The sequence below is a fragment of the Gigantopelta aegis genome, chromosome 9, assembly GCF_016097555.1.
Source record: "Gigantopelta aegis isolate Gae_Host chromosome 9, Gae_host_genome, whole genome shotgun sequence".
Classification (NCBI taxonomy): domain Eukaryota; kingdom Metazoa; phylum Mollusca; class Gastropoda; order Neomphalida; family Peltospiridae; genus Gigantopelta; species Gigantopelta aegis.
In genome coordinates, this window is record NC_054707.1 from 61,639,730 (window position 1) to 61,663,021 (window position 23,292).

Here is a 23,292-nt window from a genome sequence, read left to right on the forward strand (position 1 = left end):
TCTAAACCAGACATTTTACTTGGTCCCAAGGGTGTCCGGTTTAGAGGGGTTTCACTGTATATAGTTTCTTGTTCAGAATATCAGTGTCTGTATATTCAATGTGTTTTTTTTGTCATCCTAATGTTTGCAAGTAGCCCAAACCAGCTAATTTCTCAATAATTTTCTACATATGAAAAATATATATATTAGGAAATAAAGTGAAGTTGGACCTAGAATAAACACTAGGATGGCCAGAAACACATTTAATATACCGTACGGTCACTGATATTTTATTTAGAAAAAAACCCCATGTATTTAATATGTAATTGTTGTCATTAAACAACATAAGAATGGCAACAAACTCATAACAGTCTCTTTAAAAGTTAATCAATAAAAACAGCATATATTACATGCCAAGGAGCATATTGTAAACAATAAGGCTATTGGTACACTTTAACCTACTTTCAAAACTTGGTACTAGTTTCTACAAAAACACATTTTAACCAAAAATAAAATAAATCTGTTAAAACTACCGGTACCAACATGGAACAAGATAAAACTAATAGTGAATAAACCAAGTGAATCCACAGCTTGTTTTAAAAACATGGCTACATTAAAACACATATTTAATACTGCGGTTTTATTTGGCATAACAAGCCTTCTCTTCTTGTTTCAGGCTTTTGAATTTTTTTATTGCATAAAATGGTTAACTAAATAAATAAATACAGTATATTTAAATTATGATAATAAAATTTAAAACAAAATAAAATTAAAATTAAAAAATATATATATATTACATGTATAAAATATTTTTAATTCACACCTATAAAGTTGGGTTTTTTTTTTCTAAAACATTTTTAGGGGAATGGCCAAATAACTCCATTCCTGAAAAATAATAGAGATGAGGCCCACTAGTTCAGAGTCCCATTATTTTCCAGGAATGGATAGTTAAGAATATTCCCCTACTTATAAAACACCAAACAATTATTATATATGTAAGTATATGTTTTGTGGTCACATGTGCATAGACTTTCATGGATTATATATGTAAGTATATGTTTTGTGGTCACATGTGCATGGATTTTACGTGCATCTGGATATTACTAAATACAAAAATGGACAGATTTTCAGTGATTTGAATTAACAGTGCAGGTGTATCTTAATGATATTTAAAAGGTCTCCTAAGTACTACCAAACAATCTAAAAAACAAAACCTGAGCTATAAGTTTTAAAATTAGTGTAAGCTAAAAGTCTGGTTTTCCCAAGTCTGCTTTATCAAGGAACCTCATGGTACAGTTGGTTGGCATGGTAACGCATGGATCATGTTCAAGTTCCAGGATGAGAAGTTTGTTTTCTTGAGGATATGCTAACAGAAGATTCTTCGGCACGTACAGAGTCACCTGTGGCCCCTTGGATGGCCAGTATTTACCCAGGTTGAAATTGTTCAAGAAAACATGACCCTGAAAATAAAGTGAAAAAAACATCAGCAAATATGTCAAATGGAGCAGAAGGATTTGTGAAAAACATAGGAATAAATACATATTGTATATCAAAGGGAAACAGCATTTGTAGTGTCAACTTCCATGGACTGATGTGGCATGTTTGTAGTAGTGTAGGTATAAAGTGCTCCTACTGGCAGTAGCTAGTGGGAATTTCCCTATTAGCTCAGTTGGTAGAGCGCTGGATTCTCGTACTGAGAGTCTGTGGTTCGAATCCTCACAATGGAGGTTGATTTTTATCTGTTACATTTGGAGCCGACGTAGGGACTGGGTGTGTTCTTAACACAAGAATACAATTATAACCCAGTCAGAACCCGTAACAGTTCAACTGCCCGTGGCCCACAGCTCCGGGATGTAGCTTCACTTGAGGGGGGAGTATGTAGTAGTGTAGGTATAAAGTGCTCCTACTGGCAGTAGCTGGATTCTCATACTGAGAGTCTGTGGTTCGAATCTTCACAGTGTAGGTTGATTTTTATCTGTTACATGTTAAAGTCATTGCCATGAGGCAGTCTGTCAGAAATTTGTAAACAGATGCCCAACATACATGTATGCTGAATATTGTGATATCGGAAATCTCACAGTGTGTTCTCTCCAGACTTATTCCAGCAGGGCTAGCTCTGGCAGTTGCCAAATTCGCCAATTGCAAACTTTTAAAAATGACTGGCAAATTCTATTTTATATTATTCTGTTTCCCAGTCAACATGGTCTGATATGGAAAGATTATACTTCCTAATTAACATGCTATGATATGGAGAGATTCCATTTCCTAGTCAACATGCTATGATTTGGCAATATTATACTTCCTAATTAACATGCTATGATATGAAGAGATTCCATTTCCTAGTCAACATGCTATGATTTGGCAATATTATACTTCCTAATTAACATGCTATGATATGGAGAGATTCTATTTCCTAGTCAACATGCTATGATTTGGCAATATTATACTTCCTAATTAACATGCTATGATATGGAGAGATTCTATTTCCTAGTCAACATGCTATGTTTGGCAATATTATACTTCCTAATTAACATGGTATGATATGGAGAGATTCTATTTCCCAGTCAACAAGATATGATATGGAAAGATTCTATTTTCCAGTCAACAAGTTATGATATGGAGAGGTTACCTACCTTACCCCAGGGCCGGGGGTCTAGGAATGTATCACTGGGTTCAGCACCACTAGGAAGTTTAAATGATGCTGTATAAAAGGTTGGTGTTGTCCAGTTGCCTCCATTTTGTCTTTTGTAAGGCTGTCGTTGACTAGAAATTCTGAAAACAAAGTTTCCACAAATAATTACAAATATGACCTTAATATGTGACCATGTTAAATCAAATAAATTCAAAACACTGGCAGGTACTGGTTTTATTTCCCACGTCAGGCCTTCTTACCATTAACGCAATTCTGCGGAAATGTGCTTTTCAATAACTGCATTTTCGCAAGCAAATTACTATACAAAATTGATGTCATCAAAGTGTACTTTTAAGCCAAAGGTAAATACTTCACGTTATGACGTTACTGTGCTGAATAATCGCTCATTGATCAAGGGTTTTTTTCAGCGCAAGGAATCATATATATATACAAATGCAGAAATGGAAAGCAGGCTTCTTGGGAATTTTTCATTTCAATGCAGGCTCCATCCCATACCGAATGCACTGCTTGGTTCAATGATTTAAAGCGACATTCCTGAGTTTGCTGCAATTTTTAAGATGTTATCAGCTAACAGAGACTTTTTAACGATTGTAATTACATATCAAATATTTTTTTTTCTATAAAATATTAGTGGCTGTATATTAAACGTGTTTCTGATTGTTCTAATATTTGTACTAGGTTAAATTTAATTTTATTTCCTAAAAAAGATTTTTTCGTACATACAAAATTATTTGAAGACAAAATCCAGTTGGGCTTCTTACAAATATTCAGAAGACCAGAAACACATTGAATATACAGACATTGATATTCCAAACAAGAAAATATATTTAATATGGAAGTTTAATCGTAGAAATATTTTATTAGTCGGAAACATCTTGCAATGCAGCAAACTCAGGAATGTCCCTTTAAGGGCACATACATGTGCATCGATTTTCAATGAATTCACAGTTGCGATTATGTATACTATGTGTCTCAAAAGTGTACAACCCTAATATATATATATGTTAACAAAATAAAAATGTTATATGATTGTGGAAAGCAAGTAGTAGCTGTGTGTATACACCTTTGAAATAATAGCTAGAGCCAAACTTGACTATTAAAAAAATGTTGGAGAATGTGTGGCAGTTATCTTAGCAATTTGCAAGTTACGTCCCCTGTCTAAATGTGAATGAAATATAAAAAGTTTTATGACAGTCTCTTGTAGACTTGAACTTCAACTGACTATCCCAAGTGTAAGAACTTAGTACCAGTAATCAACTTACTTGCTAATTTTGGAGTTAGTTATATTTTCCAGATACAGTGGAAATATTTCCCAGTTTATCAGCGTATCTCCGGCAATGGTAACATTGCTGATTATACCCTGAAAATTGAAAACAGATTTGAGCCCAAAAATGATACCATTAAAGGTATTTTGAGACTTGTCGTCGTGATGGCTGGTAGATGGGAAAGACTGATTTTTACCACGCATGGTGCTTTTATAGTGTCATCTGTCAATTAGAGTTAGCTCCCTTTGTTATAACATTTGCGTGTAAATGATCCTTTTCAAGTTACCCTAATTTGCAAATTATATTTTACTGAAATTAAATGGGATTATTTGGTATTACAAATAATCTGTAGTATAGATTATATTTTATAGTGAAATACATGCAGAGATGGGGAAAAGCCCCATTTTCCCAGTTTGAAATTGATTCTTGATCTCCGAGACTGATTTTTTTTTTTTTTAAAGTTATGTTTGACGGTCCCACTTTTGTTATTTATGTCAGTCCAAAGCATCTATCCATTTCTATTATTGGAACAAATTCTATTTATTGGCAATGCTCGGCTACATCCCGCCCATTTTCCAAAAGTGACTTACCTTCTGATTTGGGTCGAGTCCAGGTTCATAGAAAACTTTACCAATATTTTCCACTAAAATATCCAGAGTGTCACCTGGCTTGACAGACACTAGCAGGACATAACTTTCTTGGTGCATCAATATGCCAACAGGTTTCTGTTAAAAAAATATTTTTTAAAAATCAAGCAATAAATAGAGATTATCTGTTAAGATATCTTTTATGAACTAATTCAAAACATATAAATTCTAATGAGTGAAACTTGTAATTGTAAACTGATTGGTATTTAATGGGAATGAGTGAAGGATTATATTTGTTACATATCCTCAAGATACAAATTTAAAAAACCCCTAAAAAACCCATTGCAAAGTTGAAAGAGTTTAGTGAATTAGGTCCCAGTACTACTAAAGCACTACATGTCTTCTACCGGGCCCAACAAATTTTTGTATCTCATAAGTTCAAGGGCCATAACTCTGTCAAAAATGGGTAAATTGCCATGAAAGTCCAACTTAATCTGCAACTGTACATGATAAAGCTATACAAAAATGTTTATCTTAATATTTTGAGGCATTGTGAAAACAATTCTGCAATACAAATTTCCATAGCTCTTAAGTTCAAGGGCCATAACTGTCAAACATGGGTAAATCAAAATGAAAGTCAAACTTAGTAAGATAACAGTACGTGTATAAAACAATATGTGGAACAGAAGGATGGACAGATAGACAGACAGATAGATAGATAGATAGATAGACAGACAGACAGACAGAAAGACAGACACAGACAGACAGAGATGAAAGCTATAGTCCTCTCCAGTTGAACCAGAAAAGGACTAAAAATTCTGAGTAGAAGTTATTTATGGCACTTGCATGGTTAACCTATACATCATTAGTAGCAACTGTAATCTTAATTGCAATGGATAGTTTGGATATTACTAAGATACAGCCATTCAACTTATCCCTAACACATATTGGATATCAGCACATGATATGCCAGATCTCACAGAATAATCCCTCAGATGTGTGTGGAAATAATAATTAAAACTTACTGTGTTGACCATCACGTAACCCCGGTCTCTGATTCCAGCTATTTCCAACTCCTCTTGGTTGTAACTCTTAACAATAGTGTGTCGATACAAGATGTAACCATAATACTAAAATAGTGAAAATACAAAATGTAACCATAATACTAAAACAAATTAAAATACAAAAATACAAGATGTTACCATAATACTAAAGCAAAATAAAATATAGGATGCAACCATAATACTAAAACAAAAGACTCATAATACATGTACATATTCAACAAATATGTTAAGCTCTTTGGGGAAGGATGCATAACAAAATAGAGACCTTGACATTGTCAGTTTGGTGTGAGAGTAAAATAAAAAATTAAATGTTAAGAGGAAGGGAGGGGGAGGTTTGTGATAAGTTACATAATACTGTCAAAACGGACTCATTTGTATTCATGAAATAAAATGCACTCATTCATAGCCATTTTGTTTCTTAATAAATGATTTTTATTGATTATTTATTACAAAAGGAAAACAAAGTAAAATACAAACAGAATATTCATTATTATCCATATGGTTAAACATAACTGAGCGAGTTAATAATAATCGTTCGAAGCACACATGTAATAACAAGTGTAATGATGTAATTTTGGGAAGCAACATCATAACATGACTTGCTTCCCCAGTCCAAGCTCAGACTGTGCATGTGAAATGTGACGTGATTTTGTTGTCCTCTAGTTCTGGTTGAAACATTTTGAGATGGCTCTTGTTATTCATTTAAAAAAAAACTAATAATCATATGGATAATAAAGATATTATTACAGTGACAAGAAAAGATGGGGAGGAGGTAATAATTTTCATTATTTTGCATTTCTTTAATTTTGTATTTTGTATTCAATTAACACTGAGGGCAAGATGTAGCCCAGTGGTAAAGCATTCGCTTGATGCACAGTCAGTCTAGGATTGATCCCCATCGGTGGGCCTATTGGGCTATTGCTCATTCTAGCCAGCCAGGGCTCGCGCTGTCGGTAGCCAAATTAGCCATTGGCTAATTTTTACAAAAAATGGCTAATAAAATTTGCAAGTGGCTAAAATTTTGGCTAAGCCATGTTCTGTCTTCTGGTGTGAACAAACGGTTACATAATCTATCCGACACCTCAAACATTCAATTAGCGTAATAGCGATCTCGCGACCGGTATCGAGAAACGGTGTCATGCATAGGCCTTATAATGTTTGCTTATTTTAATAATTACGGTTATTAATTTTAACGGCATGCATTCAACATGTATGACAGCAATGTCTGGAAGATCTGTAATTTGTTATTTTTACTTTGTAAAATCTTTGAACCAAAGTAATAAAAACAGACCGACAATGCGTGTCAATTTAAATACACATGCCAGTTCAGGGCCAAAAGACATGTAGGCCATCTCAAGGGCTGAGTTCAGCCAGACCGAGTGAAAACAAAACGTTCGTTAGACTGGTCTGTGCGCTTCACGTTAAACCAAATGGACACGACGAACACCAATCAAATAGTTCACGAACCTTAGGAAGAACGTTCGTTGGCTGAACTGAGGACAGCTCTCGGTGCGAATATACGTCACGCTTCACATTAAACAATACGATTACGCAAAAGTAAATCTTGATGTAAATTTGTAGAAAAACAATAGTTATTCGCATCAATGAATACCTAACTGCAGTTTTTGTTTATTCCTTTGTCTTTGTTAATTTCGTACCCATGGTCGAGAGCACGCATGCAGATCGCGATCGCCGGAAATGAACATGCAGTATTTAAATTATACAAATTGCAGTTAAATGTACCCTGAATAAAATTAGTTTACAATAATCATATTTGTTAGATAATTTTAGATATAAATTTGTAAGACTAAGGTGACATTTAATAAGTTACTGAATTTTAAAAAGACCGTAAATATTAATTTTATTAAAGGATTTGTTGTTGGTTTTATTTTTTATTTTTTTAATAAATTGAGTATACTTTGGTGAAGTCGGCATCCTTAGCCGAGGTATTTTATAAGCAGAAATCACAACAAGCATTTAACACGACGCTGAAATCAACAGCAACAACATGGCACAAATTATGAAATCGTTTGGGGTGGGGAATTGATGGGTCACTTAAAAAAACACCAAAAAACCCCTAACTTATTTAAACTAACATAAAGATTGCTATTTAAAGAAATAATGAGTTCTATATATATAAAAAAAGCTCTCAAATTTTTATTTGGGAAAAAAGGAAGAAAGAAAAAACAACACCATGCAAAACATCCACCCACCCCCATATCTCTGTATGTTAATTTAATGTCATAGGCCTTAGAAGTGTGGGTGGGTGTATGGGGTACTGGCTTCAAACTCTGAAGATATTGCTTAACCCCATCCCAACCCCACCCCCGCTGAAAAAACTCGAAGTAATATATTAACTGCCCCTAACCCCACTGAAGTTTTGTTATTCCTATTTATTCCAGTTTGTACACAATTAGCTGAAAAAGATACATTTTCATATTCATATATAAATACTCTATAAAGTACTGCATAAAACAAATTTGGCTAAAGCATTTTCAATATGGCTAATAAAAATTCCATTTGGCTAATATTTTGTCTACAGGTATTTTTGATCCAGGGTGAGCCATGCCAGTGCACCACGATTGGTATATCAAAGGCCGTGGTATGTGCTATCCTGTCAGTGGGATGGTGCATATAAAAGATTCCTTGCTACTAATGGAAAAATGTAGCGGGTTTCCTCTCTAAGACTATATGTCACAATTACCAAATGTTTGATATCCAACAGCCAATGATTAATAAAGAAATGTGCTCTAGTGGTGTTGTTAAATAAAACAAACTTTTCAATAACATTGATACTGACCTGTCCAAGATTCTCCATGTTGATGGGATATGCTGACTTCACGACACCAGATGTCAGTTCGGAAACACCATCTTGTATTGAAAACAACTGCAAAAGAAACAAGTATGGAACACAGGACAAAATAAACATGGAATTTTGGAAATAAAAAATTAATATTAAATGCTAAACAAGTTTAATTCCTTTGAATAATATATAGGGGTGTAACTATATATTTGAATATTCGGTGAACAATGATCTGTATCGTAGTTGCATTCATATTCGTCACTAGCTGAACTGAATACCCGAATACATATATGTAATGCTAACTGTACAATTTACATTTCTAATTCACACTAACAAAATGCAATACCAATTTGATTGTGTTGATAATGTCTGGACCTGTTTTGTATTAGATCAAGCACACAGACCAATCCTTTTTTATTCTATGCATTGGACTGGTACCCTATGTGTACCAGTATCTTGATTTCGCTTCTGTCAAAAAACTGTATGACGTCGCATAGTCTCGTTCAACCAGCCTTACGAGTTACGTTCCTAGTGTGAGAGAGAGGCGAGCTTATTTTGTTAGCGTATGATATATGTAACTTTAATATGCATGCATTTAAATAGCTCATTAAAGCAAAATGAAACTAAAATTCAAATAATCGAGGGGGGGGGGGGGGGGGGGGGGGGGGGGGGGGGGGGGGGGGGGGGGGGGGGGGGGGGGGGGGGGGGGGTGGGGGGGGGAGGATGAACTAATATGATTTAAGGCAGACTGTGTGTTTTTAAGGCAGACTGTGAGCATGAGTTCAGCACTGCTGGGGATGTGGTAACAGCACAGAGAGCTTCACTTTCCTGTGAAAATATGGACATGTTAGTGTTCCTTAAAAAGAACATGATTGGACTAGACACATTCTACGCCGACTTCGACTCGAGCTCACAATGACACAAGACGCTGTAACTTGTGCTCTCAACTTAACCCCCCCCCCCCACCTGGGGGGTATGATAGCTTCGTTCGGAACTTTACTGGAGTTCCGCGTTGCACCAGAAGATCTATTGCCAAGCAATTCTCCTGACAAACATGGACAACACCACCATCCATCAAATCGTCAAGACGATCTGCGGTGACGGCTACGAAGTCGTCCTCAAAGACTTGGTCACAAGACGCCAGCTGCTCCCGTCCCTGAGTGTGACACCGGTCCACAGCTCGCCATAGGCCAACCTTACCTAGGACAGGTACCTAACCTCCTTTCGCGGTTCAAAATTCTTATGTTTATTTTTTGGTAAACAGTCCAACGCACTTTACTTTGGCGCCCATTCAATTGCTGAAATCACCTTAAAACCTTTTAGGCCGAGCATTCAAAAATACTTTTGGATTTAATTTCTCAGTCCAGACATGTGTAGGATCAGCAGGTTATTCACTTTAGGACTTAGGTCTTTGACCGACCACTAAATTGTTTATTCCAAATTCTGCCCACCTCAAACTTACCCCCCCCACCCCCCCTCCTGGCCCGGACTAGTCACTGGCAAAAGTCAGAGATTAAGCCCGTGACAGGCGTGCATGAAGCTTTCATGGCATATACGCATGTGAAAAACTTACCATGACCATGGACTAGACAACTGACAAACCCATGATTAATTAAAAAAAAAAAATTAAATACTGTATTCTTCTTTTCTGCAAAACCTTTTTACTTTTGTATTCATGGACGTGAATACATATTCATATTTGTCACCCAATATTCATTATATGCATAATATTCGCCACCATGTGTATTCGTTACATCTCTTATAATATATGGGTCTGTGAGACAAATGGTTAGATATGGTGGGGCCCCTTTTTCTGCTATGACAGATGCATCTTTTGTTTTACCGTATGGCTGGTACAGGGAATAGTGCAATGGGTTTGATTGAGTCAGATCGAATACATCTATCATTCAATATTTGACAAGATGGAAAATGAAGGTGTTTGTGATCCAGATGTTTAGAAGGTTTTTTTGCGTACGACTAATGATAAATTTACCTATAGATGCAAAGGCCTAACTAGTCGGGATTTTCGCCATTTAACATGCTTCTGTTACGAAAATAAATTAATGTATAAGCTTATTATTATTCAGTACATGTTTTTATTAATTTTTAATAACTTATTTTCATTGTTGTTGTTTTTTCTGTTTACCCTACATCGCAGAGGACGGTCAAGCATTCTCGTTACACAAGCTTGGTAATCGTTTTGACACTGTGGTTATTTGGGGGATACCCGTCACGTGACTCAAAATAATACGTCACATATCTGCACTCCAAATAGCCGTTATTTTTCTCTGAATTATGGACCGTCGACATAATTCAATTATTTTTATAAAATATCAATAATAAGTGGAATATGCTGATTATGTAGATGGTTCGCCACCATGTGTATTCGTTACACCCCTTATAATATATGGGTCTGTGAGAAAAAGTATTAGTTATTTTACTTAACTCCAACAATGAAATAAAAAAATGGGTGGCAAACCCATCTCATCACAACAAGCTGTGCTACCTACCGGCCTTAATGAGGCCACTCACACAGACATGTAGATCAGACTTACTTTTAGACCTTCGTTCAAAATTTGACGTCAAAATCTTTCTTTTTTTAATACTATTAAATAGTCCTATCCTCTCTTCTTTTTCTTATTTATTTTTGGATTGTCCTTCTAAAATGCTCCAAATTAAACAAATATTCGGCTGAGCAGTCAGTTCTTTTTATTTTTGGCTTGTTAACTTTTTATTTGATTTTTAAAAATTCTATTAACTTTTTTACTAATTCAAAAGTCAGAGATTATGCCCAGGAGAGACGTGCTTGAACCTTGATTAGATATAGGCACGTCAATATGTTATCCAATCCAATCCAATCCAAAAACATCTTACCTTAGTTAAATTGACTGATCCATACGCAACTTTGGTGGCATTTGGTGGAACTGGCATGGGTTTATTATTTGTATACTGAATAAAAACAAAATAATAAGTTAATATTCATAAATGAAATACAAAATACAACATTCTTTCAAATATTATATAGTACAATGAATTAATTGCTTATTTTGTGGAAGCTGGTATGGAATAGATATGTTAGTGATTATTTAACAATAATATTTTCTTAAAAGACTTACAAGAAACTGGTATTTATCATTTATGTTAATTTTATTTGCAAAACAATATATAAAATTACCGTCACATCAACACACCCTCAACCTAAAAGAAATGAGAAATTTTTTTGAAAAAGAGGTTTAAAATACCTTCCTAATAACATCTCTCATTTCAAAATATTTTCTGTTGGTATCTCCCGACTCTGTGATTGGAGCATCATAGTCATAACTCGGAATCATTATCCTCAGTGGTCGTGCTAGTAAGACTCCTGAAGTAAAACATTTTGCTGCTTAGCAACACAATGAACCTACAGGAACCAGTTAAAAGAATCATTATCATTTTACACACTAAATTAATAGATAACTCACCTTTCTAACAGTTTTAAAACTGTTTCAAATGTAACATTAATAATAATTTAATTACCAAAACAGAGAACAGAGCTTAAAGTTACCAGACATCACAATGGTAAGTGTAATTTTTGGCAATGTTGACATTTTATTGTAATTAATAATCCCATATTAATCAACCCCACACATAATATCTGCATATAAAGTTAAAGTTTGTTTTGTTTAATGACACCACTAGAGCACATTGATTTATTAATCATCAGCTATTGCATATCAAAAATTTAGTAATTCTTACATGTAGTCTTAGAGGGAAGCTGTTACATTTTTTCTTTAACAGCAAGGGATGCACTTTTCAACAGACAAGACAGCACATACTTTTGCTATACCAGTCATGAGGGTACTGGTTGGAACAGAAAAAATTACAATCAGAGAATGGGTTCACCTAGGGAGTTTGATCCCACAACTCAAGCGTCTCACCCTATGAACTAAGTTAAATCTCGCTCCTCCTCAATATAATTAGAGAATACAGAAATTGTAATGTGTTGTCACCATTTAGTACCTTTAATAATATTTATGTGTTTTGAAGCTCTGAATACATGCAAGATACACTTCTTTTTTTTTCAATAATAGTAATGTATCAACTAACCTGCCCAATAGCCGAACGTTGTTCCACCCGCAAACATAAATCTGGAGATAGAAAGAAACATTTCGTTATTTCTTTGCAGTATTTATTAATACTTATATCAACTGGTGCTGATAAATTATGACATCACAAGACACTCGGGGAGTATCCTCTAGTTATCTCTTTTCATGTTATTTTGAACATGAAGAAAAGTAATTATCCACCAATTCTTTTCCCCATGACTTTCTATGACCCAACTTAATATTCCAGGTTTGGAAAATATTTGTAAATTCCACGACTTTCGAGAGATTTCCATAACCCATATGCATCCTAATAAGATCCTGAACAAGCATAAAGCAACTCACATGCTAACACTGGCATTATATGCCAGAATAATATCCAGACTCTTTGAAATAAGGCGCCCATCACCATGGTGCCAAGGTTCGCCCCAGTAGTTCAGTGCTCCAGTGTAGAACTCATTACAAACCTGTCAAAGACAAAACAACACACCTACAAGGTCAAGGAAACAATAATCTAATTCAATCTGCATATAACGAGAAATTTGATTGGCTAATCAAATCCATTTGTGACACTAAAACCACCATTAACATGTCGGAAATTTGCATCTTGCAGGACAGTCAATACTATGTTTTTTTGATATACCAATCAGTCTTTTACAGCACTATTGGTGTCCTTGATAGCATGAAAGTTTCTTTTGTTTAACGACACCACTAGAGCACACTGATTTATTAATCATCAGTTATTGGATGTCAAACATTCGGTAATTCTAACTGGTAGTCATCAGAGGAAACCTGCTACATTTTTCCTAATGCAGCAAGGGATCTTTTATTTCCCACAGACAGAAAAGCACATGTCATGACCTTTGACCAGTTTGACAAAGAAAAAAACAGTCAGTTGAATGAATCCACTAAAGTGGTTCGATCCTGTGATGCATGCACCTCAGGTGAGCACCCAAATGACTGAGCTAAATCCCGCCCCTTGATAGTATGAAGTCATTACAGTATTTTATACAAGTTTTACACCATTTATTTTTAACCATATGAATAATATGTTTTTACATCATCTGGAAATTTAAATCTTCTTACCTTAGTCAAGATTTATCAGACAAATATACAGATTCTAAACTAAATGAAATTTGAGGGACCTTGAGAAAATAACAATGGGTGTCTTTATCACTAATAGTTATCTCAACTCTTAAGAAATCTGTTGTAAAATTTAAAAAAAAAATTCTTTAGGCATAGAATTAGATTTATCACAATTCCACACTGAAACTTACAGAAGGGCCATGAGGCTCCCATCTCTTCTGAGGCTCAAACGCCTTGGTGGCGTTCACTGAAAATATAATCAATAATGTCAACACACTACATCAAAGGCTCTCACATAAAAATAAATACAAAAGATTGATGGATGGATGGATGAATGAATAGATGGATGGATGGATGGATGGATGGAGAAATATAAAATTGGATGGATGGATGGGTGAATGGAAGGGTGAATGTGATGGAATGATGGGAGCAATTTAAGTATGAAAAGATAGATGGATGGACAAACGGATGGATTAAATTACCAAAAATACAATGTTCAATCTAAAAATAGAAAATATGTTTTACCCATACAAAATTATATTAAATAACTTTGACTAAAGTAAGGATTTCACATTAGCAAAAAAAAAGACATCTGATATTTAGTAGAGGTATAAATAACATAAAAATAAAAACAATTGAAAAATGGTTTACATGCAGTGCCAAAATCTATTGTCGCGTAGAGACCCTCAAGAGTTCCACACTTCAAGAACCAGTCTGCCCCTCCGTCGAGAGTAAACAAAACAATGTCGTTTCCCAGGTATTCACGGAACTTCTTCTTCAAGTATCTCATGTAGTTGAAATCGCACGCAGAGTAGCTGCCATATTCATTTTCTACCTGCAGTCACAACCAATAAAAAAAATAAAACTGTTCAAATCATACAAAATTCAGGACAGTGAAAATGCAGGTGTATATTTTGTATTGCAATATTAACATTAAATATGAGCCAAAGACAGCAGGGGAAATGTTGGTGGAGTACAGTTAAACAATAAAGGGGGATGTTGCTGGTGCAGTTTGCTTCCCTCCAAATCTGCCCTGATACACTAGACTTATAAAATGTTTAAAATTACGAATCGGGGTTAAACTCTTCACTGAACAAACAGAATGGAATGACAGAACACAGGATAAGATTAGGACGGAGGTGTCAGATGGGGACAGGATATTTTGTACACATTTCTGTGCATACTGAGTTATGTACCTATATTATGATCATTCAAACAACATCCATCGTTTTCTTACATCACTGAATGACAACCACAGCAACTGCCCATGGAAATCCTGTGGAGACTATCATGGAGTTTTTAATTCTCCACGACACTTTTTTGCCATGTACTATATTCAGGGATTTTTTTCAATGGCGTGTTTTTTTGGTTGTATACATTTTTTTAATTGCAGGGGTTGAATGAAAGGTGCATTTATTCTTTGTTGTATAATAAGAATTACACAGTTAAAAGTATGAGTGTATAATGGAATAGAAATTTCAAACACAATGATCTCAAAAAGATGAGGAAGGAAATGTTTTATTTAATGACGCACTCAACACATTTTATTTACGGTTATATGGCATCAGACATATGGTTAAGGACCACACAGATATTGCAAGAGGAAACCCACTGTCGCCACTTCATGGGCTACTCTTTTTGATTAGCAGCAAGGGATCTTTTATATGAACCATCACACAGACAGAATAGTACATACCACGGCCTTTGTTACACCAGTTGTGGAGTACTGGTTGGAACGAGAAATAGCCCAATAGGTCCACCGACGGGGATCGATCCTAGACTGACCACTCATCAAGCGAACGCTTTACCACTGGGCTACGTCGCGCTCATCAAAAAGACAAATACATGTGTATATCATCAGTAATAACCCTGTTATTTTCAGGCAGCATATTATTTTATTGTAAGTTAAAAATGTAAATTTTACCTGTACGGCAATGATTGGTCCACCATTCTGATAGAGAAGAGATTTGACCATTGGCATCAGAACACTCAACCATTTCTCCACAGCAGGAATGTACACTGTCAACATAGACTATTAGAGTAACATGGTCATAGTTATATTGATAACTTTAGAACATTTATTTAGTGGGTTTTCAGCTACAAATTTTTAAACAAAATAAGGTAATATATAATCAATACAGGGTGCAGAGAAATACAATATTCAGAATATATAACTTACCCAAAACAAAGAAATAATTAAATGTTTTATCATTATTTACAAATGATTTTGTATTTCTTTTAAAAGCTGATATAAATTCAACATGAGAAGCAAATGAAGACATATTAAAAAATTCTAGTATGCATTTCAGATGTTCTGTTTTGTTTGGAGTTCACCCACACAAATCGTTTTTTAAATACTATTGAAAATCTACTTTTAACTGGTTATTTAGATGAAACATGTACACATTATTATTAAACTATAAAGATTTAAAATCTTACCAGGATCCATTGATCTGACCACCATGTTTTGTACATGTGCTGTCAACCATCCTGGAAGTCCACCCTGTAAAATTAAAACAATAACAAGTAGTAGTAAGTCAGATGAAACATGAAATTACATCAAAATAAGCCTCTATTTACACCCAGCACAGTATATTAATTTTTTAAATATATATATTCAAGTTAATTAACAAACTTTAGATTATGTATAGTACTGATTAAATTGCCCAAATTAAACGAAAATGTTCGAATCTGGGCAACAACATTGATTGATATTAGCACTACTGCCAAACAGCTACATAGGGTTACAAATGAATCCCTACGCATTTTTACATGGATTACAACTAATATTGTGGTTAGAATGAAGGAAATACATGGTGAAAAGGTTTCAGGCAAGTTCATTTTGTCAGAATATTTCTATTTTTTGGCCCGAATTGGAGTATCTGCTCCAGCTCATAGGAGGGGGGGGGGGGGGGGATAGGTGCACCCCCTGCCCCCTATCTCATACGCTTATGAGCAAAATATGGCTCCAGCTACTGATAATGTATAAATGTACCTATAAGCAAAGTCCTACCATGAAAGTTGATATGCTGAATACTTATGCAGCTGATAAATTTGCATACAGTGACTTCATTCAAGGAGTAGACTGCTGTATTTTTTCTGGGAGAGGGAGTTGTTGGCATTTTCCAATTTTATTAATAATTCTAGTATAATGACAAATGCTTAAAATAGGTCATACATTTGGTGCCAAACATTCCTAACCAAATACATGTAATACATCTATAGCTAGAAAAGTGTGTTGTGTTTGTTAGTCTTACAAAATCCCAGCCTGCGTCCACATAGGGTCCAGGTCTGAGAACAACAGTGAATCCAATGTCTTGAGCCAACTTGATGAAGCCGACAAGATCTAAGTTATCATCAAAATCGTAAACGCCTGGTCTTGGGTTGTGATAATTCCATGGAACATATCTACAAATGAAAACAAAAAATTTATACAGCAATAGCAATTGTGGTGATGAAATCATGAAGCAGTTGCCGGAATGGGTGCACTGAGTGGAACTGATCCCACAACATGCTGCACCTCAGGAAGAAAAAAAAAAAAAGTTTTCTTTAACAACACCACTAGAGCAGATTGATTTATTAATCATTGGCTATTGGATGTCAAACATTTGGTAATTCTGACAGTCTTAGTGAGAAAAGCCCCTAATTTTTTCCAATGGATGGATGGATGGAATTTTTTAATGTGCACATTCAGAGCAAGCTGTTGTAGTGCACGCCTGTTCTGGGCACAGGCGCCGGCCTCGGCCGGCTCCTCCGTTCAGGACAGGAAAGGTATGGGATGGGTAGAAGGGGGGACCACCTGCACTGGCAGGTGCAAGGGAGCACCAGCAGTCCCAGGGCTTCTAGAATTTTTATAAAATCCACTAGCCATGGGATCAGAGATTTAAAACATTTACTTGCCATGATTAAAAATTCACTAGCCCTACTTTACTTTTAAGTTAATACAATTTACTAAATAATAGTAATAATCAGATATGTCACCTAAAGGGGGAGGTCGAGCTTAAAAACATTAACACTGGCGGTTAGGGGTGGGGACAGGATATTCATATTTATGTCCATCGACAGCAATTTTGACATTGCCTACTGCAATTTCTTAAAAAGTGAAACATGACTGAAAGGTTATTTTGCTGTACGTAGACATATTTCAAATGTACAAATGTTAAATACTTGCAGATAATATACACGAGGTGAATACATTTTGCCATCACTGAGGAGCATCACCGATGGCATGTGATGCTCCTATTTCAATGACAGCAAGTTCAAGCCCTGTTAGGGGTGAGGGGAGGTGTTTGCTAAAACAGAACAAATGTTTTTAAAATGCTTTTCTTTTTTATCCACTAAGTACTAGTATATTCAGCCAATCATACTCAGTTTTGTTATACTGTATAAATTCAGGGCTTCTAGATTATGGTAGGCCCATTCCCATGGTGAAATTCAATGTTGGGCTAGTAAATAACTGCTATTGCTAGTGAATGTTTTTGGTCAAATGTTGCTGTTAAGTCTATTTTGAATATCTTGTCCCCACCCCAACTCCCAAATATTTGTGTTTTTAAGCTATATCTCCCTCTTTAGGTGACATATCTGATTATTACTATTATATAGTAAAATAGTATTAACTTAACATTAAGTATGGCTAGTGAATTTTTTAATCGTGGCTAGTAAAAAAATTTAATCACTGATCCCATGGCTAGTGGATTTTATAAAAATTCTAGAAGCCCTGGTATAAAAATTTTTTATAATTTCTAGTATGTATTACCAAAGTATTAAAATAAAAATACAAACAGAAAACCCAGTAATGCTGGCCAATTTACATATCACAGTTACAATTAGCTTAGTAACTTGTTTAACGTGTCCATATACCACTAGGGTTTCGAGCACGCCTATCCCGAGTCCAGCCTCCGATAGGATCACAGTTAACAATGAAGGGGGCATGGTATTATCATTACGTAATTTTAGAGGAGGGTATTACAAAATATTACATGAGGGGAAGGGATATAAATTACCTGATTTTTTTTAATTACATAATCACTGGACTAATAGCTCCACTTATGTTGTAATGGAACTTAAACTAGCTGGTAAAGGGAACAAATCTAACAAAAAAGAGGAATGTTGTATTCTTGCCCTCTACATTGCGACCGATAGCAACTATTTTTAATTCATTTGGGAACTAAAACATTTCCTGTTATCTATATAAAAATGCAAGTAGGCGCCATCTGGCTCCCAGGTGGAAAAGTTAGTGTAGAGGCCTGTATCAAATAACATCCTTTGGGTAGCACATTATGAACTCCAGTTAGACATCTAACATATAGTGCAATTGCTTTAAAGAGTGGGAAATGTGTCATTGCAAAATGATTCTTATATGACTGACACATCAAAGAATCATACTGAAGCATGGCTCACCCTGTACATGGCCAAATTAGCCAATTGATAATTGTTATACAAAGTGGCTACAACATTTAGTCTTTGGCTGATAAAATATTCCTCAAATTAACAACATTTTAATTATTTTCAAGTAGTTACTCTACCATATCTGAAAACTGGCTAAACCAAAATTTGTTCCAGCTTTGTGTGAATCATTGCACATTCAATATGGTTAATCAGGGTTTCTGCCAGAGGGTAAAATGCCATCCCTCAAAAATATCATTAGCGTATGGTGTCATACCCAATTTACATATTTTATTTTTTACTGTACAATTAATGTTAGCTTTAAATGATTATAAAAGTAGTCTTTTTATATGTACAGTGGGATGACACATTATGAAAGGAATATACAAAGCAACATGAACAGAGATAGAAAAATGTGTCTGAGGGATCCCAAATTCTATTTTCTTTCTGGGGGAGGCCCAAAGGCACCCACATTCTAAAAACTCAATTCCATAATACCATACCCCAAAATTTCTTTTTGGCAGAAACCCTGTTACTGGTACTTCCAGTTGTAGAGCTCTAGATATAACAATTTTAGTTACAAAGTCAGGGCTATCTCTGCCATTCACTAAATGCACCAACTGCAAATTTTTAAAACAATCGGCAAATTTTATTTTAATGTGGCATAAGAATTTCATGTAATGATTGATATTCAGTTAGAAATAACTGTAGATTTCTGCCATTTTTGAAGTTCAATAGATAATTTGGCAAAATTTTCTGCTCACCCAAAGCTATCCCTGGAAGTAATTTGTTATGTATGTAGAAGTTGGAATTCACTACCACTTTGTTCAATGGTATAGCAATGGTTCCAGCTGCATTCATTTGTAATGAGAGTCACATGACGTGATGCCACATGAAAGCAACAAGACACCACTGGCTGTGTCATACTTGCATGAGTTCAAAGAATTTTCTACAAACAGCATGTCAGCTTTTGGTGTCCACTTCCAGTTCAAAGCATGCCAGTGTGCACTGATGCACATTACAAGTATTTAAAGAACTTAGAAACTATCAAAAGCAACATAGCAGAAAGACGTATTTTATATGTACTTTTCCCAGACATGAGAGTACATAACAGATACTTTAATAAACGAGTCAGGAAACACTGGTTTATCTAATATATATATATATATATACATCTATAAAATAAAATATTGAAATAATGTTTCAATCAGGGCTAGCTCTGGGTCAGAAAAACATTATCTATTAAACTTCTCACAAACTGCACAAATCCAGTTTTACTGTAACAAAACGCATGTATAAGTTAATACTTGAAATTATTCCACCAAATTAAAATATAATTCACCAACTGTTTTTAAAATTCACAACTGCAGCAGCGCCCTCAATAGTTTAAGAAGTAGCAGGCTACAACAGTGATGATAGCAGGGGGCAAAGCGGGGGGTCTGGGGGCCCTCAGTCACGTGTAACGACGAACCAACCACATCACCCGAAACGGTAACGCTGCTTGATAAAAATTTCGATGTGAACTAATCGCGTTTCAAGACAAATAAACAACTATTTTGGCACCTTGTTTGGATCCCTTTTGTAGGAGACTTTATTAAAGAAGAGAAAGCACTTTTTTTTTACCATCAACAAAAAGTAGGCGGCGGCAAAAGCTGTTTCAGGTGGCGATTTGCCACAGGAGACCGGGTACTTTTGAGGGCTCTGCTGCAGGGCTCAAACTTAAGAATTTATTATATATGGCAATTTAAAAATGTTTTCACATAGGCAAAATTCTCACATACAGCAATTTTGAGCCTGTCTAAAGTCATTTTAGATCAGCAACAAATATAAACAGCTTAAATAACAAAAATTATCTCAACCAACAGCAGTAATTTGTATCTAGCGAAAAAAATCCTGCAATCAGCAAAGCAATTCATATCGCTACTATGGCAACTGCTACTGGTGCCTTTGTAAACTTTGAGCCTTGCAATGAGATATGTCACCTAGTAAATTTGATTTTAAAAGATTTAATTTCAAAATACCTACTAAAATAACATTTCAACTTACGTAGTAATGGAGTTCAAACCGGCTGCATACATTTTGTTAAGCCGATCCTCCCAGTAGACGCGGGGTATGGAGTTGTAGTGAATACTCCCAGACACGTAGCGGTACGGTTTGCCATCTTTCAAAAACTGGTTCCCTGCGTAATCAATGGTGAACGTCCCACCATCAACCTGAATAATAGTGTATCAATATCACGCTTCAAAACCATTTACCAGCTACCAACAAGAAAAATATTGTAGAAAGTCTTCTTGTGGCAAGATAATATAGTCTTCTTCATTAAAAAAAATTAATAATTATGCCTTCCCACCTAAAGGATAAAGACCAACCCCCATTTTGGGGTTTGTTTTTTAAAAAGGCCAAAAATTATATATTTTTGGTCGATGTCCATTAATATAAAATTTCACTCCACATTTGTGTTTTATTATTTATTTTTTTGTTAATTTTTTATTACTACTATTTTTTTATTTTTTTTTTTTTAATGGTGTAGCCCAATATCATAATAATGCAACCTTCCCTCAAAGGGTACAGGCTAAAACGGAACCGTGCCAAAACTGAACCATTTTCTTTGGCAAAAACAGAACCATTTTTGTTGGCGAAAACGGAACCTATCGTTGCTAAAACGGCACCATATATAAATATATATAACTTATCTTATTTTTAATTTCAGGATTAGGGTTAGGGTTCAGAGCGATGAATAGGGGTTGGGGGGGGGGGGGGTGTGAATTCGGAAGTATTTCCATTTTGATGACGTAGACTGGCCACACTGTTTATGTAATGTTACTACTAATATTACATATTAATAGATTATAACGTGATGTAAATATATAAATTAAGAGCGCCAAGTGCATTTCCCCTCCCCTGCCCCCTCTATGTCTGAATTCCTTTTGATTTTTTGTTTGCATTGGTACACTTCACTCTTTGTACATACTTTGACTTTGAATAAAAGTTCACAAGAGCTCTCCTCAGCAAGATTGGCGTCTGGCTCTTGTCAGAGGCGGCTCCCAATGGGAGCGTGCTTGAACAGTTCTCTGATGGAAGCACGTAAATAAATTTACCTGACCTGAAGATTGTTTGTGCAACTATCAGAAGTGATACAAAAACATTTATTTTTTCTTTTAATAAATAAATTATTTATTTAATAACTTTTCATTTGAGTTAAGTTGTTTTGTTGGGGTTTTTTTTGTCTTATTTACTATTCTTCAAAATAAAATTCAATTATGGTGCCGTTTTAGCCATCGTAGGTTTCGTTTTAGCCATAAATTTTGGTGCCGTTTTAGCCAACGCAGGTTCCGTTTTGTCCAATTTGGTTCCGTTTTCGCTGGTGCCGTTTTGGCACGGTTCCGTTTTAGCTATAATCCCCCTCAAACACCTAGCCAACCCTGATATCATCCAAACTAAAAATAAATAAATAAATAAATTATATCTATTGATTAATCACTGAATTTTCGGAGCGCTTCTGTGTTCGGGGGAGGGTGACACAATGACGTCACTTAGCACCCCTCTATGGATCCGACCCTGACATGGAGACGCTTTGATGGCCACTTGCCGTGACTTGGTCGAGTGAATGTTTCAAGTCAAGAAATTGAAGCAGTCATCTCCAGTTATAACCTACATGCAACTTACCAATGTAACAAAGATAATGCCCACACAGTACACCAACAGGGCTTGCCACTTCAAGCAAAGCATGTTTTACAGCGACAATGGACTGATAAATTGATCATAAACTCCCACAACCGCTAACTAGTCACATGACACGAACAAAAATCCTAAGTCACATGACGGTCGATTATGAGCCTACGTTCAGCAAGTATATTTTCGCTAAATCTTTGCAACCTATTTTGACTGGTTCTCCCCAAAGAGGTCATTCGGTTTAATGTATAGCGTAAAAATCAGTGTAGCAAGCCTTAGCAATAAACGGTTGGCTGAACTGACACAAGATATATACTGTTTAGCAAAAAATATCTTGAACATATATATATATATATATATATATATATATATATATATATATATATATATATATATATATATATACATACATACATACATACATACATACGTACGTACATACTCCACATACATACATATACATATATACATATACACATATAGATATATACATATATACATACATGCATACATATAGACATATATACATACATACATACGTACATACGTACGTACATACTCCACATACATACATATACATATATACATATACACATATAGATATATACATATATACATACATGCATACATATAGACATATATACATACATACATACGTACATACATACGTACGTATGTACATACTCCACATACATACATATATATACATACATATA

The 23,292-nt window shown here is 35.1% G+C and overlaps 1 protein-coding gene across 1 annotated transcript; it reads right to left on the reverse strand.

Moving 5' to 3' along the window:
• Nucleotides 1–13: 13 nt before the first annotated feature.
• LOC121381042 (beta-galactosidase-like) lies at nt 14–22,701 on the reverse strand. Its single transcript, XM_041510122.1, has 17 exons — nt 22,571–22,701; nt 20,951–21,117; nt 16,777–16,927; nt 15,959–16,022; nt 15,444–15,538; nt 14,171–14,354; nt 13,711–13,766; nt 12,779–12,900; nt 12,438–12,478; nt 11,594–11,712; nt 11,226–11,300; nt 8,349–8,435; nt 5,510–5,614; nt 4,488–4,622; nt 3,895–3,992; nt 2,613–2,751; nt 14–1,439 (listed from the first exon to the last, which is right to left on the reverse strand). Exons 1-17 carry the CDS (start codon nt 22,631–22,633, stop codon nt 1,224–1,226), a joined length of 1,917 nt encoding a protein of 638 aa, XP_041366056.1. The 5' UTR covers nt 22,634–22,701; the 3' UTR covers nt 14–1,223.
• Nucleotides 22,702–23,292: the final 591 nt, after the last annotated feature.

Bases quoted from the DNA above. Each gene is read 5' to 3' on its own strand.
- LOC121381042 (XM_041510122.1), bottom strand. From the start codon at position 22,633: ATGCTTTGCTTGAAGTGGCAAGCCCTGTTGGTGTACTGTGTGGGCATT. The intron at 16,023-16,776 runs GTAAGACTAACA...TTAATTTTACAG, and splicing joins TGGACGCAGGCTGGGATTTT to GGTGGACTTCCAGGATGGTT. The intron at 12,901-13,710 runs GTAAGTTTCAGT...TGTCTTTGACAG, and splicing joins GGGAGCCTCATGGCCCTTCT to GTTTGTAATGAGTTCTACAC.